This window comes from Ziziphus jujuba, chromosome 10, assembly GCF_031755915.1.
Source record: "Ziziphus jujuba cultivar Dongzao chromosome 10, ASM3175591v1".
Lineage (NCBI taxonomy): Eukaryota > Viridiplantae > Streptophyta > Magnoliopsida > Rosales > Rhamnaceae > Ziziphus > Ziziphus jujuba.
The window spans coordinates 10,935,111-10,960,884 of record NC_083388.1 but is presented as its reverse complement, the minus strand read 5'-3'; the positions used below and the strand labels follow the sequence as shown (position 1 = coordinate 10,960,884).

General features: G+C 30.8%; 3 protein-coding genes and 1 pseudogene across 18 annotated transcripts; 2 read left to right on the top strand and 2 right to left on the bottom strand.

Annotated features, from left to right (window-relative positions):
• Nucleotides 1-470: 470 nt before the first annotated feature.
• On the bottom strand, nt 471-1,493 carry LOC125420989 (photosystem II protein D1-like; annotated as a pseudogene).
• Nucleotides 1,494-8,399: 6,906 nt separating this feature from the next.
• On the bottom strand, nt 8,400-13,179 carry LOC107434803 (protein GAMETOPHYTE DEFECTIVE 1). The gene is made up of 6 exons (XM_048468931.2): nt 12,675-13,179; nt 12,500-12,577; nt 12,249-12,329; nt 10,307-10,461; nt 8,984-10,224; nt 8,400-8,777 (listed from the first exon to the last, which is right to left on the bottom strand). The coding sequence occupies exons 1-6, from the start codon at nt 13,086-13,088 to the stop codon at nt 8,659-8,661; spliced, it is 2,088 nt and encodes a 695-aa protein (XP_048324888.2). The 5' UTR covers nt 13,089-13,179; the 3' UTR covers nt 8,400-8,658.
• Nucleotides 13,180-14,250: 1,071 nt separating this feature from the next.
• Nucleotides 14,251-18,651, top strand: LOC107434801 (pre-mRNA-splicing factor SLU7). 16 transcript variants are annotated; one of them, XM_060812036.1, is made up of 5 exons: nt 14,251-14,409; nt 14,758-14,879; nt 15,213-16,808; nt 17,301-17,747; nt 18,024-18,651. In XM_060812036.1, the coding sequence occupies exon 3, from the start codon at nt 15,281-15,283 to the stop codon at nt 16,625-16,627; it is 1,347 nt and encodes a 448-aa protein (XP_060668019.1). In that variant the 5' UTR covers nt 14,251-14,409; nt 14,758-14,879; nt 15,213-15,280; the 3' UTR covers nt 16,628-16,808; nt 17,301-17,747; nt 18,024-18,651. The 16 variants fall into 16 exon arrangements, with proteins under 16 accessions (XP_060668019.1, XP_060668017.1, XP_060668023.1 ...); XM_060812034.1 differs by having other exon boundaries at nt 15,189-16,808; XM_060812040.1 differs by having other exon boundaries at nt 14,758-16,808; nt 17,393-17,479; nt 17,632-17,747.
• Nucleotides 18,652-24,454: 5,803 nt separating this feature from the next.
• Nucleotides 24,455-25,334, top strand: LOC107434809 (histone H4). The gene is made up of 2 exons (XM_016046291.4): nt 24,455-24,613; nt 24,721-25,334. Exon 2 carries the CDS (start codon nt 24,747-24,749, stop codon nt 25,056-25,058), a length of 312 nt encoding a protein of 103 aa, XP_015901777.1. The 5' UTR covers nt 24,455-24,613; nt 24,721-24,746; the 3' UTR covers nt 25,059-25,334.
• Nucleotides 25,335-25,774: the final 440 nt, after the last annotated feature.

Genomic DNA, 25,774 nt, shown 5'->3' with positions numbered 1-25,774 from the left:
TATCACTATCGAGAATTGAACCCGCACATGGTGGATTCACAATCCACTGCCTTAATCCCTTTGACTACATCTGCCCCTATTACAAATTACAAACAAATAAGTCTATTTACACCATTTATCAATTTTTTTTTTTTCATTCTTCAAATTAAAAGAAGAAAAAATGGAATTGAAACCTTTAAATTTAAATGTAAAATAAAAAAAATTGAGAAGAGGATATCGAAAATAAGAATTTCTACATAACGAAAGTATGGGTATAATGAAGTAAATATGAAGTAAAGAAAAAAATTTAAGTAAAAAAACTCCTAAAGGAGCAATACCAATCTTCTTGCTCAAACAAGAAATTGGTTATTAAGAAAAAAAATTTAAGTAAAAAAACTCCTAAAGGAGCAATACCAAACTTCTTGCTCGAACAAGAAATTGGTTATTGCTCCTTTATGTTCAATAACTCAATGTACACTAATACCAAAGTCTTATCCATTTGTAGACGGAACTTCAACAGCAACTAGATCTAGAGGGAAGTTATCAGCGTTAAATTCATGCATAACTTCCATAACCAATTTAGAATGGTTGATAATATCAGCCCAGGTATTAATTACATTACCTTGACTATCAACTACAAATTGGATGAAATTGAAACCATTTAAGTTAAAAGCCTTACTATTAATACCTAAAGCAATGAACCAAATACCTATTACAGGCCAAGTAGCGAGGAAGAAGTGTAAAGAATGAGAGTTGTCGAAACTAGCATATTGGAAGAACAATCATCCAAAATAACCATGAGCAGCTACGATATTGTAAGTTTCTTCCCCTTGACCAAATCTGTAACCTTCATTAGCAGATTCATTTTCTGTGGTTTTCCTAATCAAACTAGAAGTTATCAAAGAACCATGCACAGCACTGAATAGGGAGCCACTGAATACACCAGCTACGCCTAACAAAATGGGTGCATGAGGATGTTGTGCTCAACTTGGAATACAATCATGAAGTTGAAAGTACCAAAGGTTCCTAGAGGCATACCATCAGAAAAGCTTCCTTGACCAATTGAATAGATCAAGAAAACAGCAATAGCAGCTGCAACAGGAGCTGAATATGCAATAGCAATCCAAGGGCACATACCCAAATGGAAACTAGGTTCCCACTCACGACCCATATAACAAGCTACACCAAGTAAAAAGTGTAGAACAATTAGCTCATAAGGACCATCATTGTATAACCTCTCCAGCAAGCTCTACACATACCAAATAGACCACTTTGAAAGACTCAACCCCAACGACATGTTCACTAAGGATAGCACATAAGGGTGACTTATCCATATAGGACAGCTCCAATTTGAGAATTCGTACTTTTTTTTTGTTTTGCAAACTTAATCCAAGTATCAATAGAAGATGTAAAGGTATGATTTAGATCAAAATGAATCTAAAACCTATCAATGTGACCAGTACTTCCAATATCATGCTCATAACTACTGCTAGCATCATTTTTTGACCAGTCATTACTTTTTTCACTTCATAGACTTTCTCGTCTGAGTTCCACTTTCACTCCCACAACCACTATACTGAGAAAGGCAACAAATGAATCCAATTTGAGGAAGAAATTATCAACACTAATTCCCTAAAGTCAACTGAAAGTGATGAACTAGTAGAAACATGATGCATAAAGCCACTGTATGTCCTAGAGCCAATTTTACATTAGCAATTTTAAGCAGAGAGACAAATATCAATCCTCAACTTTTCCCTCTCCACCCTCAACTCCTTCCCCTCCAATTTAAATATATATATATATATATATATATATATATATATATATTCCCTTGAAAAAGAAAACAACAGAAATAGAGAAGAAAAACACAGGGGCATTGGGAGTATAAGTTGGATGGTTGTAGATATGGTATGATGAGGCACATCCAAAAAATTTGTGGTCAAAACCTAGCAATGCTTTTGTCTCTAGGCTAATGTTCATATTGATTATTAAGTAAAATCAGAAGGAGAAATGTATAGCAATTCACATTGTGGCATCATCTCCAAACATGATGCCAAAAAATTTTAAGTTTATTCTTGGGAATAGGTTTCAATAAAAAATCAACTACACCCTTTGACAAACACTTAAAAACTATACCCATAGAATCATAATATGACATCAGTGCATGCATACCTCGTCAGGTATGATAGTGAAAATGCCAAATCAGCAATAAATCATGGGAACAAGAGCCTCATATATCATAAAAAAATCAATACACAAACACTAAAATTATACTAACTAATCAATGGAATGTTCCTAGAGTTTTGTGGCTCATAATTTTTCTTAACAGACTAATGCTGGATAAAACAGGCATGATTACCTCTGTTAGGACAATATTGGTCTGATTATTTGGATCTCCCAAAATTTTCTAAGCTTCAAGACCATTAGCGGCGGCATGACTATTAAAAGGAGATTAGCAGTTAAATGCTGTACATTGAAGCAGTAACAGAAGTCTGAATAATTGGATTTCAGTAGATAAACATTTGTTCACCCAAAAGAAAAAGATGAGACTTGCTTGGACACCTCTTGGAAAACACAAATACAAAAATCAGAATGGACAAAAAATTATAATAATAGCATAAGTTCTAATAGTATACTAAAGAACTACTCCAAATAGTCCAATTAATTTGAAATATTTTAAAATCAAAAGAAGTAATAGTAATGAGTTGACCATGCACAAACACTTAAACAAACCTCAATCATTGAGAGTCCATGTAATTTTAAAATTAATACAAGTCCTTTTTTTTTTTTTTGGCCTTTTTCCTTTTATCAAGAAATAAAATTGACCATAAAAACCTATGGTACAAGCATTAATCTCTGTATACGACACCAGTCTATTCAGTACTTGTCTACCTGAGTGACTATGAACATGCAATGGAATGACAATCAACCATGATGAAATAGAAATTACTAACCTTCATAATTGCAATTTTGAAGCAAAGCACAGACAATGTGGCATGTAGAATCATCATTTTCCCCTAGTAAAATTTCCAATATTCTGATGGGAATAAACCTTTCGCAACGTATCACTAGCCTGTTAGGCCTAAAATATTGATGATTTTATGCCATATTTGTAGATTAATATTTGTTAGTTTGTGTTAGTTTGTTTGGAACGATATTCAATTATATATTTTTCTTAATCGAGATGAAGGAGAAAAAATTTCAAGAAAACAACCATAAAAATGGATTTCTCGGGTTGAATTATGATGGGAAGCAAGAATAGAGCTCAAATAGACTAAACATTAAAAAGATTCCTTAAAAATTCCATAAAGATTCTGTCGGAAATTTCACGGTGAAAGTGGATGTCATATGAATCCTCACAATCTGACGATCTCAAATGTCTCATTATTTTTTAATTTCGAGGTGCGAGCAAAGAATTATCGTTATTTAAAGTTTGGAATTTCTAAAAAAGAATATTCTACTTAAATCTCTACCATTGACCAAAAGAGGGAACCAAGGCAATTTGAGAGCCAAGATAAAGACAAGTGGCAATAATTGGTTAATTTATCATTAATGAGGCACATGTCATATCACATGCTTCATTAAGGGTAAATTAGACTAATTAACTATTTTTTTAGAAATAATTAGAGAAAAGGAAAGTATTGGAAAGCAAGTAATATCAAGTTCCCTTTTTACACATGAAATTCGTCCAACCCTTTTGATGGCCCAAAAAAGGTATCTTCCAAGACTCCCACATTGAAAATAAAGAGAGAAAAATGTTCCCAAGGTCCTATATATATATATAGCCCTCACCACATTGAAGGAAGATATACAAGTTTAGAGAGTTAAAAAAAGAGCTTTTAGGAGCCTTTAATAGAAACAAACCAAATTTTGAGAGTTTCTTAAATTCTCTTAAAGGTTATAGAGTTTTAAAATTTTAGAGTTTTGGAAGATCAATTGGAGAGCTTAGAGGAGACATAGAGACGTGGGTTTACTTGGAGAAGAAGGCTACGACCTGGACAGCTTTTGGAGGAGGATTTCTTCAATAGTTTTTATTCTCTTTTCTCTTCAATTGTGATCCTTATTATTTTTAATAATTATGAATGTGAATTTAGTTTTTCCATGAACTAATTTTCATAGCTAGGGCTATGATGTAGCCCTAATTATGAAGATTTAATTATTTTAATATATGTTGAATTTTATTTAATTAGTAATATATTTTGTTAATAAATCATTGGTATGCTTGATGTTTTCATAGGTCGAAAGGAATAAATAATTTTAATAATATTTGAGCTTGTAAAAGGATAAAATTATGGATCTAAAATGATTTATATGAATGCATAATTGATTGGAAAATAGTTATGTCTCATGCCATATTATTTGCTTAATTTATGCTTAATGAATTTGCATGATTTAATTTATAGGCCGGAAAGAATAAATTAGGTCATGTAAATATTATTAATTGTGAGTGTAAACTACTTTTAATTAATTTTGTGATTAAGTGTGGATGATAAAATTACTAGCTAATTAAATTCACATATTTAAGTAATTAAATTGGAATATTTAGTGGTAAAATCAAATACCTTAATATTCATAATTATTAAACTCACTCTCTTACTTGAAATTGATATAATTTTAATTGATTGTTTTTGTTTAATTTAATTTATTTAATTTTCAATTGCCATCTTAATTGTTAGTTCTCATATTACCAAAATCTAATTATCTTTGGTATTTGATTCTTAATTCCCTGGTTAACGATAATCTTATTTTTCCACTTTATTACTTAAAAATGATTCGTGCACTTGCGAGTTGATTTTACACATAATAGCCCCTTAGACCGTGGTTGCTGTATCTGGAACCCAATATCACCCCAATTGCTCCCCTAGGTCCATTATTTACATGTTGAGTACATCATTCACTCTTGACTCATCTTCTTCCAGGAACCGAACATTGCTCTTCACCCACAACTCCATTGTTACTGACTTCTTTTTGCTCAAAACACTTACAGCTTTTTTAGTATTTAAACCCTTCCTAACACTAGAAGAGCCGTATCAACCGGATTCAAAATGACTAATGACGAGGAATGAACATAATTGCATAGGTGAGATACCCATAATCATTTGATCATTAAAGTATACATATCTTCCCTAAAATATCAATCTCTGCAAATGCAAATACATTTTACTCAAAATCTCATACCCAAAATTGTGTTTTAAAGAAGATGTCACAAGAAAAAGGACATTCATTTTCTCAAATCACACATACACTTAAAATATTAAATTCTGCTACTTTAGATGACTAACTCCATATACAAACTTTAAACAGAAATTACTAATTATCTATTGAATGGAGATCAATCAGTTTAACTCAATTTCACTTCTAATATTGCCAATATAGCAAACTCAATTCTATTGGGAAATATTAACACAATGTTGGCACCAGAGATTTTAACTGCAAATCTTAACAAAGAAAAACCCTCCGTTCCAACTTTAGACTATTATTCATAAATTAAAACAGAACCACAATAATCACTTCCTGACTGTCATAATCTCCAAGCAAACAAACGCAATCCCTATACTTTTACTAGGGCTGGTAAATTACCATCCCTAAGTGGGTTGATAGAAGCAAATGAATCAAACTAAAGCTCTACGAAAAATAAAACATAATAATAATAATAAATAATAAAAAAAAAACAATAAAGATAAGCTATTAAATCTCTTTCCGAAGAATCCGAATTGCAGATTTACAAAACTGTTTAGAACAAAGTATATTAAAACTAGGAACAGGAAAGACACTCATTTAACATGTAAAATCCTAGAAGATCCAAAAAAATTCCAAAGTCTCAATTTCCTTAACTTAAACTAGAAAATTATCAATGAACAAAATTATTTAAGCAACCAAACATAAGATTGTAAAAAGGAATACCCTAACAAAAACATTTATTCTAATTCAAATCACCAAGAAAAAACTAACACCTTTAATACTTCGACAACGAGGAATTTGGCCGAGCAAGTTGAGGAAGAACGTAAAATGGTTTTAAGAAATCAAAATCCAGGAGACAAAATTGAGAGAGAGAGAGATTTTTCCAACTCCGTAAGAAAGAACTAAATTAAAAAATAAAAAAATAAAAAAAAAATCGAAGAAAGAAAATGGGGAGGCCACCAAAAGGTTAGAGAGAGAAAGAGAGAGAAAAAACGGCGACGTTTTGGGAACAAAGCAAACAAAAAAATTATAAAAAAATTTTGCTCACTTTTTTTTAATTATTTTTTTATTATGTTTTCGTCTAACAGAAAAAATTATGTGGCAACGAAGTTAGTTATAAAAAGAGCGCAATACCGGTTGCTCATCATTTTTTCATTTTCTTGCTCTAAACCGATTGAAGCAAAGCGAAGCAGAGAGTTTCTAGGGCAAGAAAAGAGCCGAGCAAATTTGCGAGAAAATATTCCGGGAGAAGGTAATATAATTCTTTGCCTTTTATAGATTCTCAGTATAGTATTTTAGAAAATAATGATCTACATTATTATTTATTTGATAATACAAGATGCGTTTGCATGTAAATCGATTAAATGCAAAGCATGATGAAATGCCTAGTGCTTTTGATTGGTTAGCGAGAAAGTGAGAAAAATTAGTTGAAAGGTCTAAGACCAAGATTTCAATAAGAAAAAGCTTGGAATGCATGCAAAACTTATTGGCACAAAAAGAACAGTGTTGGCACATAAAGAATACTATTGATTGGTTACCGAAAAAGTGCAAGAAACGAAACAAAATTTTCTATTATTTGCAATTGCATTCTAACATTATGCAATAGCAAGAAAATAAAATAGTCTAAAGAGATGTGTTCTAAAAAAGAAAAACTTAAATAGTCTAATATTTTTTAGTTGTACAGAAAAAGATGTGTATCTTCAATAAGCAAATAAGGTTTTAATATATAGGCAAATAGATTATTTTTATACTTGTTGTATTTCCGATGTAGGATTTTTCACTTTATATTTATATTTGTGACTATTCAAATCTTTTTATTTTTAAATCATATGGAATAATCTATTCTTCTTCAATATCTAACCATTTTTTATCCAATAATTAAAATAATATTTGAATAATTAAATATTAAATTAATGAAAATCAAAATTAAATAATGGTACATACAACTGTACATGTGGAAGATAATATCAAATACTTTGACTAATTTAAGTGAACACTGAATTAAGGATGATAATTCCTGGCCAAAAAAATTATGAAGAATAATTAATTTTATTTAGCAAATACAACATTTTTTTTTTTAGGATAAAAGATATTACTAAAAAATTAAGTAAACCTCTCAGCCACGAAGGGCCTACACCCATCCAAATCTTTTGATCAATATTCAGTACTTCATAGCAAATTTGGCCCCAGAAAGAGCAACCAAATTCGTTCCAAGAGAAAACGCAGCGCCAAGCCAACCGCCTCACTTCCTCCACTTTTTTGTGGTGGTGTTAGATTCATTCTCGTCCTAATGCATCACGAAATTTTCAAAATCTACACAAATAAAAAGCTTTTCAAAAAACCCTGTAATACTGCAAATCTAAAACTTTAAACTAAAGCCTTGCTTCAAACACTATAAATAGCTTTAACAAAAAACCTATTTTTAAAATCCAACAATATTAATTGTTATCAAATATTAGTCTTACACAATCAAAATGCAGACCATAAATTTTAACAAATAAAAATCCAACAATATTAATTGTTATCAAATATTAGTCTTACACAATCAAAATGCAGACCATAAATTTTAACAAATACCCAAAAAAAGAATAGGGATGGGAGAAATCTTCATATTTAGATCGTGGGTAGATACTATCTTCCCCTTCTTTTTTTCTTTTTTTTTTTTTTTTTTTTTTTTTTGGGGGGGGGGGGCTTGAACAAGTATTCACCTTCGTGCTTAAATTATAATTTAAGATTCGAGTGTTTCCTATTATTAATGAAGTCATTGAAGAGACTAGTCTTCATCTTTTGCTAGATATAAATGTGGCAAAGAAAACATTGAAATGGATCGGCTTTGTAGAGAGAACTCAGTGGAGGTGGAATGGAGAATAACCAAACAAAGGGAAAGAAAGTAGAAGATGAATCCTCAGAAAAACAATAAATTATTTTACCATAGGTGTGACGTGTCAAAAATCTACTGGGTGATCGCACCAACTAGGATCCTATGCAAGTTTTTGTCCAGATATAGATGATGCTACTGGGAACTTCAGGTTATGGAATTGAACAACATTGACCATACCATGTGACAGGAGATTGATTTATGCTTAAACGTCTTGAAATTCATTACACGATTCATGAATACGAAATACAATGGAAAATTGGCGTAAATAAAATTTAATATGGAGAATGTAAAAGCAAAAGTAAACGCAGCATGCAGTGCAAAAGAAGGCACCTTCTAGAGGACGTGGAGAAATATCATATGGACCGACTTTAAATTCTTTCCATATTACAAACTTTCTAACACTACAATATTTGAATGCACCTTTGCTATAATTGAAATCATTTTCAAAGTTTTCAAAAATATATTACAAGTGTGGGTTGACAAAATTTTATCGAACTTTAAAAATGAATGAAAACCAACAATGCTACTGAGATAGATAAATAAATAAATAAATAAAATGAACAAATAAAAGATGCATCAAACAGTTTACAAATGTCAAAACATGCACGGTTAGACAATCAACTTGCTTTCCTTCTACTTTTGTGGGCCTTCTTCTTAAAAGGTATAGGACTCAGCATGCGCTTTAGAGGAAGTAAAAACGCTTGATGATGAATCCTCCTTTTGGCTTTGGATTTCCCTGCAATAAATGGACATAAATAAGATATATATAATTTGGATGAAAACGAGCTCGACTATTTTAACAGTTTGCTAAACATAATTTTGTTTTCAAAAAGATTTTTCAATTAGGAATGATCAACACTCCTAAACCAAAACCAAAATAAGTGAGATGACTGCCTTGAAGTTCAACTATCTGGGACATATATTACTAAAAGAAGGTAATACCTGGTACGGATTGAGCTGGAGTTTGATGATTAAATTCATAATCAGCTTTTTCCTGCTTTTGCTCTTCCATTGTCACCTCCGGTGGCTCACTATTTCCATCAGAAGCATTATCTCCAACTCTTATCACATTATTAGGCTCCAGAATAGGAACCTGGCCCAGAAGTTTAACTGGATCAACTCTAGGTTTCTCAAGTTGTTCTGTTTCTGTAAAATTTTCATGCAATGACAGATCATCCAACACCAAAGAAGTACCTTTCAAATTTTTTGTAACTACCTTGCCGACATCTTTATCTACTGGATCACCTTTACTTCCTAATACTATCTCAGAACTTTGTAAATTCCCGTCCTCATCATGAACAATATCTTTCAGAATTTCTGTAACTACAGCGGGGTAAAATTTATCTACTGGATCTCCTGCTCTTCCTAATACTGCCTCAGAACTTTGTAGAGTTCTGTCCTCATAATCAGCAGGAACATCTCCACACATAATGGGAGTGGGACTCTCTACTTTAGAATCAGTATCACAAGCAGCACCTAATTCAATACCTGACATGTTTGTAATATTCTCGCTTGATAATTCATCACGTAACTCACAAAAATCCATACCATTTTGTGATTGCAAATCATCAATTTTTGCTTTAATCAAGTCGACATTCATATCTGATTTACTAGGCATACTTAGTTCTGCCTCAGTGGTTGCAGAAGGCGATCTGATTTGCGCAGCATCTGTGAAAGCTTTAGTAGTATCAGAAGGGAAAAATAGCTTTTGACAAATTTGATTTCCAGAAGTCTGATTTTCAAATGGAGTATCATTTAATGAAGTTTGACCTGCTACAGGAAGGTCAGGCCTATCAGACTGTTCTAGATTTCCATCAACCAGAATTGGTAGTTCAATTACCTTGGCACTAGAAATAACAGTACTTGTACTATCTTGTGACTGGGAACCAATGTTAGCTCCAGACATCAAATCCTTGACTTGAAAACCATGTGATGGCAAGCTATCAACAACTGAAGTAAAATCAATGGCCTTCACAGCTTTGGATACTTCATCGCAAGCAGCAAAAGATTTTGCAATATCATCTAGCATCAAGTCACCCTCACCACTAGAGATGGGATCCCATTTCAACCAGTCACTTGACAAAGGTTTGTCCAAGCCAACTTGTTCTCCTGAGGAGACCATTTCCACTTTGATGGCCTCTTTATAAAATTGTCTTTTTCTCAAAGCTTTAGTTATAAGACACCTGCAAGACATTCACACAAGAATTAATTGATGCATTAAACATAAAATCTACATGAATTTGCTGTCTCTGGAAATCATCATACCTGCAATTTTTGGACATAGCTGCTTTAGCTCGTTCCATGGATAGCCCAAGCAAAGAAGATAAGTTAGCAATATCATATGGTCCTCTTAGTTCAAAAACGGTAGGAGCAGCACTAGAGATAATTAGATTCTTCCCCCGAGTCCAATCTACCAATAACTGAAAGTTTCAGGGAAATGTAAATATGGTTAGATACATCAATCAGAAACTCATAAAGAATAACAAACAACCAACTGTAAACTTGCTACTTTGAAGATTCATAAAAATGCACAACTAGCATGCCTATAAATGCAACTTCAATTTATTTAACTGTAATTGGTAGCATCTAATTCCCTTGTTAAAAGGCACAATCACAACCTGCAACAATATCATCTGGTTGGATGTTTATTTACCTGCAAACAACAAAATGTTCTATAGTCAAGCAGGGCAACTCAATCTGGTCAGATAAATGGTAAAAAGATTACAAAGGAAGAAGAGAGACAGAGTGTAGGACCAGAAAGCTCCAAAACAATGGAACACAATTTCCAGTGATGACTACAGATTTATTCAACAATCCAAGTGATGTAGGACAGGTAGGGAAGGAAAGAAAATTGAAAATAGATAGATAGGGTTCTAGTATCACACTATAATGATTTTAGGAAGCACTCCCAAAATCCCTAGGCATCACACCTAAGTTTGTTTTGCATCACACAAAACCAGAGAATTAACTCTCAGAAAATACTTGTATTATTAGTCAACTACTGAAAAGAGTTACAAAAACCCCTATTTATAATAAAATCACCTAATAACATTAGGAAATTAAAATAATAAGAAACCTAGTTAAATTAGGAAGCCAAATAATAAACCTAAAGTAAACTAAAATAATAATAAAAAAACCTAATAAACATAATAATATTAAAATCCTAAAAATCATAAAACCCTAGTAATTATAATCCTATGTGATCTCCATCGTTCGCCATCACCAAGCACATTGAACTAAAGAAACATTTAGATGAAGATAACATCAACCATCCAATGATGAAGGTGAACCTAATATGGTGATCAATGAAAAACTAGAACCCAAAGAAACTGCTATCTAATTATCTCTTTTTCACTAGTAACATAAGACTGCTGTTATTACCACCTATTTGAAGACATAAAAATAATAGTGATGCCAAGGAAGCATGTCCTAGCATAGCAGGCATATATCCAATCAAGCATTAAAGAATTGATATCTAAATCTAAAACCAGGACCATTCTCTTTGCTTTAAAGTCTTAATCTATATCTATGCCTTTACTCATAAAATAAGATCTATATTTTCCTTCCTTGCTGCAACCAATTGTTCTAGTTCCTAGAAGTTGAACCTGATACCACGTAACATTTGCTACTCATAGCTAAATACCAAATAACTGCACCTTTCAGTTTTTTAACATTACACTCCATAGCATAACAAGTTGCTATTTTATACAAGCTTACATATAATTGGTATAAGGCTAAACCCATCAATGTTTCTATTCCAATTTGAATGTGGACAACAAAAATTCATGAAGCAAACTTACTTCTTGCAAGAGAATATATTAAGACACCCATCATAATATCATATAGGCAAGTTCAATAACAAATATTTGCCCACCCATGAACATTTTTATGAATATCAAGTATGAGAAGTGAGAAGAAAATTAAAATTCACATAAACATAAATATATATTTATATATATATATATATATATGTATCTGTGTTTACATATCTATATTTATATATACACACACACATATATCAAAGTTTACCATTCTACAAAGTTGTTGTAGGAATCAAAGCATATTGGAACCATATAATAGAAAAAGAAAAGCTTCAGGAACAGCAAAATCAAACCAATCGATACAATTTGTAAGGAACAATATAGCGAGTGTCTGGGGGATACAAACGCCAATAAAACTATCTTCAATAATCTCCCTAGGTTCTCACCTTAGCATTGGATATCATTTGCCTCCTCGTTTGAATATCAGCGGTGAGATTGGAGTACGTGATTTCAAAATACACTCCACGCTGCACATATAGAAATTTAAAAATTAAACCAGAAAAAAAGAAAAACATAAATTACTGCCTAATCCATGGTGCTGATGAAATTTTTTTAAAAAGAGAATTCGTCGGAAAGGCGAGAACAACTTTAGACATTTTTGGGGGAAAAAAAAAAGAAGGTATCTAGGAAGAAAAACCTCAATAGCAGCTTTAACCATGGGGATCTTCAAACGAAAAGGGAGCTTCTCAGAGAAGTCGATCGCAATTATATCTACCTATGTCAAACAAAAACAAACAAATAAGCGAGCGATATCAATCTCAAATTTCTTGGAAACCAAACAGTAAAAAAATTTTAAAAAAAGGAAGCACAACCTCCAATTTCTCACAAGCCTTGTCGAAAACGCTCTGGTTCATGGGCTTGACTGCGACAAAATCGTAGGTCTTCAAAATATGGTTGCCGGAATTGAGGGCCTGAGCCTGGGAGAGATTATCAACGCAGACAGTGAGGCGACGGTACTGTCGGAAAGGGGAATCGAGAGGAACACCAAGAAGGTCACGGTGGAAATACACAGAGGAGGAGAGAGACGGTGAGAGCTTCAGAAGAGAGGAGAGGGTGAGGAGAGGGATGGAGCAACGGTCTCGATCGGACATGACGCCCTTGATCGTGCGGTTATAGGCGATTCCAGAGTAGCCGAGCTCCATAGCCAATGTAACGAGCTTTATGCGAGTGCTCTTATCAGACGCCAAGGATTCCAAGTAGGGTATGTTGAGGTCGAAGAAGCCCATGGCTCCTCTCTTGTTGGTTTAGAGCACGAGACGCCCCAAGGGTTTTGGGCAGCGACGTTTAACTTTAATCAAGCAGATGGGGGGTTTTAGCCTTTCGCACACTTTTATTTATAATTATATTTGTTTTTATTTAAAAAAAATTAATAATAATAATAAATAACTATATATGAGGTTTTGCATTTTTCCCCTTGTACAATAAATAAAACCTCTCAAATTACTTTCTCAATTATCATTTTCCTTAACAGTTATGCCCAATTCTATATGTATGCCAAAAGTTCAACTCTATATTTTGTTATCATTTATTTTATTCCATAAAATTTATTTTTATGGTTTGACAGATGATAGATGAATATTCGTTAAATGATTAGATTATCAAATATATGCAATTTTTGTAACTCTATTTAAAAAGATATATATTTTGTTTATTTATTTTATTTTTAGATATTATCATAATTAAATTCACCAAGTTTATTAGAAAAAAAAATTATATGATTGGACTAATTCTAATAGGAAAATAGCAGTTAAAGGGGTAAATGAGAAGGTTTGTAGTAAAAATTGATATTTATCGCTACAAGTTTTATGAGTTTTAATATTTATTGTTAATGATAATTATTGTTTTATATAATAAATTTTAATGAAAATATTTAATTTTATTTTTATTTTAAGATTTAAAAAGTAATGTTTTAATGGTAATCATCTAAATTGTTTTTTGTGCATATAAATATGATTATCCATCCGTCCGTGGTGATAAATAGTATTTATTAAACTTTTAATTATATGAATTTTTAATTAATAATAATTTAAATTATCATTTGAACATATAAATTTTACTGGTCATTCATTAATTGTGATAAATAATTTTTTTCTTATCATCATAGATAAATAATTACTAATAAACTTACATATTAAATAATAATTTAAGTAGTTACTTTAAAATATTTAGTATTCATGTTATCATATTATATGAGATTTTGACAGACCTAATTAAAAAGAATAAAGTACAAATTTAACATAATCTTGAGACTTCACATGCAAAATTATTTTTTTTAACATAAAGTATTTTTGAACCAATAATGATTTAAAAAATAATGAAAATTTTATTATATAAAATATAAGAAATTGGCAAAAATAATTATTTAAAAAAAAAGAAAAAAAAAAAGACATAAGCTGGCCAAAATTATGAGCGATCTGGAGGGAAATTGGTATAATTTTAGCTACAGCGTCCTTTGCTGAAAATGGTTAACTAAAACACTATTTCCTTTCAAAAAAAAACTAGAGCACCATTTTTGTTTAGGGTTCTGCGAATTCGGCAGGTGTGCAGGTAAAGTTAAGCTTCGATGATGATAACGATTCTTCTTTCTTTCTTTCTTTATTCTTTTGTTTAATGCCTTTTAATTTTATTTATTTGTAGGATTTTCTGTTCGAAACCATGTTTTATTGTTATGTACGTGTGTTTTTTTTATTTTAGGGATTTACTTTTTGGATTTTGATTTGGATTTTCGAATTTTCCCTTTGCTATCTGATTTGTTTGCGATATGTATTTTTAGATTTATTATTTTGATTTTAAGCCTATTTTTTGTATCCAGTTACCTATATGTGTGCTTGTCGTTTTTGTTTCTTAGAATAAGGGATATTCTGTAGCTGAATTTTTGTTTGGGTTTATGTATAGTTGAAGCAAACTTAAGAAGAAGAAGATGTTTTCAGAAGCTGAGAAGGAAAGAAAGGTGCAGGAAGTGATAGAGATGCTTAGGAAATGTAGAAACTTAGGAGACAGTGGCAAAGCTCTTAGAGGTATGAAAAATGTGTTGGCTTTATGGTGGCAAAGCTCTATGCTGTCCTCTTTTTCCGAGAAAATTTTAAATGGAAAAACAAATAAATAAATAAATTTTTAAGAGCAAAGATTAGAATTTTTTTTTTTTTTTTTTTTTTTTTTGGAGCACCCAATGCTCGTTTCAGCTGTGAATTGTGGTTACTAATATTATGCTTCGCTAGTCCATTTAGAAGGTTCTTTTTCTGTTGCAATTTTTGAAAATTGGAGTGGCATCAACTGTGGAATTCTGAAATTGTTTGTTTTCTTTTGATTTCTCACCAATCAAACAGATTATTGAAAGTTACTTAATGCAGTTTTATCACAATATCCAAGGTGTTCCCAAGAATTTGGGTCCAGTGCATGAGTCGTTCCTTGCCCTGCTATGTCTCTTTGCACAATTCCTAAAGCTGGGTATTTTTACAGAATTTGCAAGCATGTCCATCATTTTAAGAATTTTTATTCCTTCTGTGCTTTTAGAATAGAGGATTTCATTGAAAGGAGCAATACCTATGATTGTAATTATCAAGAACTTCAACACAGGATGCAAAATTATGCAACCTCTGGACACCTTATAGAAGCTCTTGAATCCTTAAATTCCATGTCACTAACACTCGGGAAACCGACTGTCTATGATTATAACTGTTTGATGCATTGTTCTTTGAAGTCGTGTAATGTATCGTTGGAAGCCTTGTATGAGGTGTATCATGTAATGAAAAGGTTTGGGTTTGCTCCTAATGCATCAACTTTTAATACGCTTCTCAATGGGATGCTATCTCATGGTTATCTGAAAGTTGGCTATTCTATTACGGAGGAGATGTATCGAAATGGCTTTGTGCCATCTTTTACATTTATGTCAAAATTGTTGAAGAAAACTCTTAAAGTAGGGAGTTTAGCTGATTCAGTTAGCATATTTGAGTTTATGTTGAGGTTGAACTATATTCCAACTGAATCTAGTTTGAACTTGTTGATTTCAAAACTTAGCAAAGTTGGGAAAATTAAAGAGGCGTACTTAGTTTACTCCAATATGCTGGTCAAGGGTTCTTTTTATGCTGCATATTTGCATAATCCCATTCTGTGGGCTCTCTGTAAGTCTGGTCAGACTTATACTGCTTTGGCATTGATGAAAAAGAAAGGTGCTGTCTGTGATGTCTGCTCTTATACTGCTTTAATTTATGGGTTTGGTAGAGAAGGCCTGTGGGAAGATCTTGTTCGCTGCTTAGATGAAATGCATAGTTATGGCTGTAAGCCTAATACTATAACATACACTATAGTTATCAAGAGTCTCTGTGATAATGAAAAGACTAAAGAGGCATTGGACTTCTTAGCAAAGATGGAGAGGGAAGGATGTGAGCCAGACTTGATCACATACAATGTAATTCTTCGTGCACTTTGCCTTAAAGATAGTGTGGAAGATATTTTTGGGCTCATTGAGTTGATTGATCAAAAAGGACTCTCTCCCAATCCATACACATATGCTGCTTTGGTGGGGGGCCTATTGAAAAGAGAGGAGATTAGAGTTGCTTATAAGATATTGATTGATGCAATCTCAAAGGGCTGTGCAGATGTTGCTGTATACAACATTTACTTCCATTGTTTATGTCGTGTCTATGGATCAAGAGAAGCATTGCGTTTGTTGGAGAATAAGATAAAACAAGGTTTTATGCCCAGAAATGCAACGTACAACACCATTTTCAGAAAGCTGAGAAGGAAAGAAAGGTGCAGGAAGTGATATAGGTGCTTAGGATATGTAGAAACTTAGGAGATAGTAGTGGTGGACCTGATTTATATAGTATTTTAGAGAAGGTTTTGAAGTCTAAAAATCCATGTATAGTAAATTGGACCTTCTCAGACATGCTGCCCATAATGTTCAGAGAAGAAGAAGAAGAAGAAGAAGAAGAAGCAGTCTCTAGGTATGTCATTTGCTTTCCCATTTTCTTTGAAATGATTTTTGTGATTGAACTTGGACTGAAAACTCTCAAAATGTTTTAATAGGGAAAATAAGCAATGCTGTTTTCAATTAGTTTGTGCCCCCTATTTTTAATTAGTAAGAATCTTGGATTTATAACCGATTAGATTGCTAGAAAACTTCTCTTAATCAAAACTGCCACTGAGAATGAATCAAAGCTGTTATTTTAGTCCAAGGTTAGACATGAATGCATGCTGAATATTTGACCGTGTTGAGGGTAGATATAATATGTGCTCTGCAATATTGCCGGTTACGAATGTTTTAATGATAGTAGTGTAAATTGGGAGTATTTTTTATCATGTTCAATTAATTTTCTAATTTTGATATCAATTTCTCAATGTTCATGTAGCTGGTGATTTACCTACTTCATTTATTTATCTTCTATACTATTTTAAATTAAAGAAAGGAAATTTTGTTATATTTGCTTATCTTGCAGTTGTGGTTTGGGGGTAGATGAACCTTGCAAATGTTAAGGTAATATATCATATTCACCATAGCACATTATTTTTTCTGGTTTTCGAGAATTAGGCTGCTGGGATATCAGGTTGCCCTCCATGGTTGCTCATGGTAAAGATGATCATCCTCTTATCCCCGATCTCTGTCTTCTTAACCTTGGTATGTTGGGCATGAGGATCTTTTAAGTTGATTTCGTTTTAATTTAGTATTGAGACTGAGTGGAGACATGTGTAGAGACTGAGTGGAGATATGTACTGTTAAAGCTTCTAAATGCTGACCAACCCACATTTTGTTCATGTTTTGCATATTAGGCTTCAAAATATCAACGGAACTGGAAACCTTATCCGAATGATGTAGAATCATCATCAAACAACATAGATGCAATGATTTACCGGGCTTCTAAATACAGGAAGCATGCATGTGGAAAGTGAGTAAATTGAAGCTAATTTCATCAAATCTTTTGGGTGTTTTGTACAACAAGTGTATTAAAAAAATCTTTGTTCAACTTTTGTTGATGCATCTGGACTGAGCTTGGATATTTCGGCTAGGTGTGGTAATATAATGATTTCTGTTCCAGTGGTCTTTCTCTCCTTGTCGGACGAGTAGCACTCACACAAAAATCCTAACCAAAACTTTTTTCCTCCATTGTTAACTTCATGCATTAAAGAATAGTTGCACAAACTGATTTTGACCTCATCTACAGCTGTGGAGCCATGATGCACGGTTCCAATTCTTCTACAAAAAGATATCTGAAAGGTGGACCAAAGTCGACAAACGAACCTCTTGTTAAGTTACCTAATGATTCAGAAATAGTGAGATATAAATTCATCACAGATCCCTTAGGGAATCTGTTCAGTGACCCATCAAACTTTGCTGATCCCCAAACACTGTTCATCATGTGGATCCTGTAAGATCCAGATGCGAAGTTTAATGGGAAGATCCAGTTGAGAAGTTTAATGGGGGCAAGTAATTTTAGTGGTTGGTTGAGGAGGTTGTATAATTATGGTAAATTTATTCTCATACTGATATTTTTTTACTTTAATATAGGGTGATAACAGCACCAGTGAAACAGTAACACAGAAACAGAACAACCCTGGTATACTGTAGAAGGGTTTTGAGAGAAGGGGTTTTTTTAGCATCCTTGTCAAGCTGCTGTTGGAATTCTGTAGAATAATGCCTGGCTTTCTGCTGTGACATTTCGGTTCATGTTTGTGAAATTTTTCTCTTTTACTATAATGATCTTTGGGCCCGTTTAAAATGGAAGATTAAACTGAGCCGATATGACTAATCAATCTACTTCTATTGCAAACCCATACTATTCTTTAACATTCCATATTGACTGAGCACTGTTGTATTCAGTGACCAAATCCAAAACAAGGGAAGATGGCATGCTGTTTTTATTTAGTGTGTGTGGGAGATTCTTTAAATTACATGGAATGATGAACGATGAGCATGTATAATTAATTAGAGAGTTGGAAACGTCTTTCATTCCAAATAGTTTTGAAGTTCACTGGGAATGCATTTGTATTTATTTTAGACGAGGTAAAAAAATGTTGAATATTTTTCCTATTCAGGTTATTGCTTGCATTCTCTTGGTCAACTTCTCTCTCTAGTTGCAAATAAATCATTTTTTATCTACTTGTTATTATTTTTTTTATAGAAAATAAAATCTGACAATAAGAAAAACAGGGAAAAAAAAGAAAAAGAAAAAGGGAGGCAAGTAAGAAAGGAAAATGTGGCCAAATTATTATTTGTCCATCTGTTATATCCGCTTTTCCTCCAATGCCCAAGAATCAAATTTAGTTTAATTGAAAAAGAAAACGTAAAAACTAAAAGTGCAAAAATATAATTTTATATTAACTAAAATTATGATGAATTGGACATGATCCGCCAAAGTTAAGTAAAACTGGAGCAGTAATATTTACCGACTACATCCTGTTATAAATAGGACACCCTGTTTCGCTTTTTTTTTTTTTTTTTTTTTTACTTTTTTTTTTTTTTTTTTGGGTAAATAAGAACATTAACCTTAGTTGGGTCTAAGAAAAAGAGTTATGATCTTGCATAAGGATGAGTACAAAACTGATTTCACATATGTTGGTGGAATGTAAAAGAATAATTTGGAGGTTTCTGGTAGAATCTCTGTACAAATCTTATATCGGGGACATCCTCCAGTAAAATAAAATTAAGCTATGAAATTTATGTATATGGTCTTTGCATAAAGACCCTCTCAAATTGAGATTTTGTAGCTTTTATATGATTTTGAATATGGTCTATAATATCTTTTCCACCAAGCATAAACTTTCATTCTCTTTAACCAATATTTTCAACTCTAACTGTGTTGGAAAATAGCTTTTGTATATATTATCTGGAATAGAGTTTACAACATCTTTTCCAACAAACCTAAACTTTCATTCTTTTTAATCAATCTTTTCAGCTCATTTATGTTCGACAATAGCTTAATATATATTATTGAACCCAGTTCTTATCGAAGATTGAACTCTTAGTGCCTCCATTTGAATTAGTATTTGTGTTAAATTATTATTTTTGCCATTATTTGGCAAATTTGATTCAACTTCACTTTTAGAGTAAGCCACCGCGAGTCAAACTTCTAGAACTTGGCTCAAGGAATATGACTTTAGAATACTGTCTCAAGAAATTCCTTAGAATTTCAAAGTTAACTCAAATCACGTTTCTCATAATTCCTACATTGCAATCAGCTTCTCACTTTCAATTCAATATTTGGGGCTCGATTTAAACCAATCCTTGATGATTTAAGGTGTTTAAAACTGGCTCAAACATTTTCTAATTTTTGTTTTATGACATTCATATGCTTTTTCTCTTTTTTTCCTAAATCGCTATTTTGAACTAATTAACTTCATCATTTTTTTTTTTTTTATTTCTAATGTAATGAGATGTGGAACAAAAGAAAAATATTATCTTGGCTTGAAAAGATTTCATGATTAGCCATGAACGATCATCAACTTTTTTTGTGACAAAAATTTTACTGACGAACATTATGCTGCTAGTGATAAAATAATATTGTACCTATATATTGAATTTGTTGTAGTCATGCACAAAAAGAAAAGTTGTTGCATGAAGCTACATTATCAAGTTTTTATCCCAAACTTCGAAGTTTGAGAAGAATGATATTCCATAAACTTTGTTAACTATGACATGTAAATTAACTAACATTATTTCAATGAATTTTCATCAATTAAATAAAGGTATCATGTGGTGTCAGCATAAAAAGTTCCACTGAAGGGGAAAAATAATAATAATAATAATAATACTACTATGCGTTTTATTTTTTTAATGTTGGAATTGGGGTTTTTGAATTTGGAACTTTGTGCAAGGAAATAATGGATAATTATGTGTCAAATAAATCTTAAGGTTAATTGATTTTAGTATCTATAATTTGATTAGAATGTGTATTAAATTTTCTAATTTAAAATATTCATATTAAACTTTGGAATTATAATTTATTTCACATTAAGTCTTCAATTCCCAAATTGAATAATAAAAAAGTATAAAAATTGATAAAATTAATAAATTTCCTTATTAATCAACTAGTCCATTTTTTTTTCTCATTTTCGTTATGAATTGTAAAAATTAATTAATTTTTTCAATTTTTAAACTTTTTACTACTCATTTTGAAAATTAATAGTCTAATGTAAAATATTTTAAATTAAATACTCAATGTATAATCTTACTAAAGTACGTATATTAAAATGTGATTAATCCTACATCTTATAAAATCACGTCTTAAAAGGATGACAAAAGTCATTCCTAAACAACGGGTCATTAGAAAAAAGGTTAATTACTAATGAAAAAAGAAAGAGTAAATTTTACATACTCATTATTAATACCACATCAAAATGTTATTTAATTTGTTTCTATTTTCCGAAAACAAAAGTTAAATAACCGAGAGGGCATAAACGAATGCAATGCCCCCACCTAAGAATAAAACAACCGCCCTAAAATTAACAAACAAGTTATTCTCTATTTACACAAACAAACAAAAAAAACAAATATATATATATATATATATATATATATATATATATATATATATATACATATATTCACTTTCTATCGTATTTGTTTTTCTCTCTTGACCACCAGAAATGGAAATATTGATATATAAGGTAGTTTATTCCTCCTTTGGGTGGCTTTGTAGTTTTTAGTGCAAAAAAATTAGTTCTCTCTCCTTTTCAAGATCTAAGGAAAAAAAAAAAAAAAAACATAAAAAAGATGATCATGTGATTTAGATAATTCATTTATTTGTTTTTTGAATATGATAATTTAAAACTTGAAGATTGGGTAATTATAATTATAACGAGCCTCTTATCTGGTCAATCCTAGGTTATTCGTTTAAGAGTTAATTTGGAATAATTAATAAAAATAGAATTTTAGTCTGCGTATATAGATCTTTTTGAAAAAGAATTATTATTAAAAAATTAATAAGTTTTTAGTTGTAAATAAAAAAATTGTATTAAATGTTTAATGAGTTTCCATATAAATTAAAATAGTTGTATTAAATGCTCATTAAATTTCCATATAAGTTAAAAAAAAAATTTTTTTAAATATAAAATTTAGGTTTTTCTAAAACAGCTTAAAAAAGCTATATATTTGGTCAACAAGGGTTTGTTAACTTTTGCCAAATATTCTTATTTTTTAACAAAAAAGTTTTTGACCTTTAAGTAAAGTTTTTAATCCAAAAAAAAACTCTACCAAATAAACACTAAACTATTTGTTTGCATTAAAAATTGAGTTAGAAAGTTCATTGTTTCAAAATAAAATTTTAATATATCATTAAATCTAAATTATATTATTTTTTAAGTAAAGTTTTTAAAAAACAAAAATGTAATTTTAAAAAAATAAAAAAATCTGAATAGTATAGAGATTTAACAAAATAAAGACTTATAAAAAAAAAAAGCAAGTATTTATAAAATTTAAAAGAAAATTTTGAAAGATTATTTTTATAAAATATGTTAATTTATTTATTACATGTATTTTTATATCTATATTTATTAGTTAAAAAATACTTTTAAGATATTTTAATATGTATTTTTTTAAAAAAAATTTACTTTTTCGAAAAAATAAATGATTTTTTTAATGCTTATTCAATTTTTTATTGGTCTTTTTTTTCTTTGAATATCTATTTTATTTTTATTAAATTTGAATAATAATTTGTACATATTATAAGATTTCTAAATAAAAGGAAAAGACCCATAAAAGAAGCAACAAGATATTTATAAAATCTAAAAAATTGAAAATTATTATTATAAAATATATTGTTTTGTTTATTTTATGTATTTTTTAATTATATTTATTTAGAAAAATGATACTTATAAGATTTTCTACTCTATATTTTTTTTATAAAGTTTTTACTTTTTCAAAAAAAATATTTGTTATTAGCATGTTCAAATTTTTTATTTGTCCTTATTTATTCTTTAAAATGTAATAGTATCAGTTAATAATTTTTTGTATTTAAGTTAATTTTTTATTTTAAAATTTTTATATTTTACACCCTAAATTATATAAAATTGCACTTCATACTTTCAGTTTTTGCTACTTGTGTAAACCATGTGGCGCATCTGTTAAAAAGTTGACCCCAAAAAAAAAAATAATAAAAAATAAATAAACAAAGAGATAGGTGCAATGATGTAAAGAAAATCAAAGTTTAGGGCACGGAATATTTTAAAACAAAATATTTGGTGCAAAGTATCGAAGCGTGAGTAGTTTAAAGTGCACCAGTGTCAATATCTCTAAAAATAAACAAGGTTTATTATTGTATAAATGAAAAATATTATTTTTCACCGCTGATAATTATCAAATTCATGTGCTATTTAGCAATTTAAATTATGATAAAAACAAATATTTGCTTTTTTAAATTAGAATTTCAAAAACAAAAAATATATAATTAAATAGTGCCAATTAATAGTTGCCTTATAATAAAGATGCCATTAACAATTATCATCATTGGGACAAATAATAAAACTATATATAAATTGAGTTTTATTGACTTGTGTTGAATTTCACTCATCCATTTAAATGTTCATCCATACATTTATCAATTTACATAAAAATTTCATCCACTAATATGTAGCTATATAATTTGATTACAAAAATTTCGTATCTCTAACACTATTCTCTTTCATTGTAGGGACAACCTAATGGTATAAACTACTATTTCTCTAGGGAATTATCCTAGCACAAATGAAATTTATTTATTAATAAAATACTAATAATATTAAAGGTACCAAATAAATATACCAAGATATATATTAAGGATCATGTATCAATATTTAATTGACTTATATTTAGTAACATTTATCTTTTAAAGAATTTTCTTATCTATAACTAGATTATAATAATATGTTAATAATAAAATATTAACATATGACAATACAGCTTTTAATACATTTATTTGGTTACTCTAGCATTAACTCATAAAATAAAGTCTTTACAATTTGGTATTAAATTTTGGTAAATAAATTTATTGGCTCTATATTAATGATTTGGTAAGATTGGTGGAATAGTATTGTCTTTCACACCTACACCCTTAAAGTTGGTGTTCGAGTCACCTTTGTGCCTTTCCTTTATATTAGAATTGTATTGTAATCCCAAAAAAAAAAAAAAAAAAAAAGATGTATTGCTTCCAAAAATAAAGTATTAGTGAAAGAGAAAAATAAAAATATAAGGTGTTTTTAATTTTATTTATTTATTTTTGCCTATAATACCTTTTTTGGAGTTCAACCTTCCATTACAAATATTAATTCCCTTGGGGATTAGGGCAATTAGGTTTCGGAACACGATATGGGCATGAATTATACAACCCAAAGAATCGGGCCAAGAAATTGAAAGACATGGATCGCAAATTGGGTTTGATTTCATAATGACATGGGTTTGGAGCCAACAGGTTTCCGTAACCCGCCAAACATCCCGCTCAATCTTTCACAAGGAAAAAAATAAAATAAAATAAAATAAAAAATTCCAAAAACAAAACACCTTCCGGAAAAGAAACACAAAAAAAAAAAAAAAAAAAGGGGCTAAAAAACTACCACTCAGCTTCTCCACGTCACGGATCCGTGCCACACATCTTGATCATCGGGACCGTTGATTCAATACCATTGACGGTCTAAAATCCTCCTCCAAAGTTACATTCGGATCGACGCCAATTCCCAAAACTCAATCTCCAACTATAAATACCACCAGAAAACGTTTGCAGGTTTGTGAAAAAGCATAACCGAAGTCTTCAGTTCCAAATCTCCGCAAAATTCAGAAAAAAGGGTATTTGAAATTACTGTTTCTGTTTTTTTCTTTATTTTGTATTTCTTCATCGTCTTCTTCTTTTGAATTTTTCTTTTAGCGATTTCTGATTATCTTTTGGCGCTCAGATTTTTGATATTCCAAGTGGTTGAAAATGTCGGGCCGTGGAAAAGGAGGCAAGGGATTGGGAAAAGGTGGTGCGAAACGTCACCGTAAGGTCCTCCGGGATAACATTCAAGGAATTACGAAGCCTGCCATTCGTCGTCTTGCTCGTAGAGGTGGTGTGAAGCGTATAAGTGGTCTGATCTACGAGGAGACTCGTGGGGTTCTCAAGATCTTCCTTGAGAACGTGATTCGTGACGCTGTCACGTACACTGAGCACGCTAGGAGGAAGACGGTGACTGCCATGGATGTTGTTTATGCACTCAAGAGGCAGGGTAGGACTCTGTATGGATTTGGGGGTTAGGGTTATTGAGCTTAAAAGTCTTGCTGTCAAGAAAGATCTGGGAAAAAATGTTTGGGACCTGGGTTTTTTTAAGATTAGTTTTTTTTTTTTTGGGTTTTGTTTGTAATTACTAGTTCATTTAGCATCTTCAGGTTTTTAGATCATTTTGTGGTTTTATAGTTTTTTTTTTTTCTTGGGTGTAATTCAATCTTTGAATTGCAATTCTCTAAGATTTATAAGAATTTCGTGCTGTAATTTCTCCAAATTTTAGGCTTTTCATTTTATTTTATACTTTTATTTTCTGTTTTTTTTCTATATATATATATATTTAAATTGGTTATTATGCGTAGTTTTTGTCTGAAACGCAAAAGTAAAGGTGCGTAGATTTTAATTTGGGTTTTCATGTTGGTCTGAAAATTTTTTCGTATTCAGCGTTTGCAATACTGGGATTCATTTTGGCATAAGTATAACCAAATCTATTACATTATTTGCGCAATGCCCAAAGGTGAATTTCTCGTTGCTGATAATAATGCCAGGTGGCTAATTTCAAAGATCGTTTTGTGTTTTGTTGTCTGTTATGCAAATTTTAGTTGTGGCTTTTAATTTAATTTTCTTTTATATTAAAATTTTGAAAGGAAAATTAATATTTTCCTGATTGGAATGGTAGTACCAAAAGAAAAATAAAAAAAAAACAATGCACATTTGGCCCCTTTTTTTTTTTTTTTTTGATGAGGCAT

Bases quoted from the DNA above. Each gene is read 5' to 3' on its own strand.
- LOC107434803 (XM_048468931.2), bottom strand. From the start codon at position 13,088: ATGGGCTTCTTCGACCTCAACATACCCTACTTGGAATCCTTGGCGTCT. The intron at 10,462-12,248 runs GTGAGAACCTAG...TGAAACTTTCAG, and splicing joins AAATGATATCCAATGCTAAG to TTATTGGTAGATTGGACTCG. The intron at 10,225-10,306 runs GTATGATGATTT...AATGTCTTGCAG, and splicing joins GCTATGTCCAAAAATTGCAG to GTGTCTTATAACTAAAGCTT.
- LOC107434801 (XM_060812036.1), top strand. From the start codon at position 15,281: ATGTCTCTTTGCACAATTCCTAAAGCTGGGTATTTTTACAGAATTTGC.
- LOC107434809 (XM_016046291.4), top strand. From the start codon at position 24,747: ATGTCGGGCCGTGGAAAAGGAGGCAAGGGATTGGGAAAAGGTGGTGCG.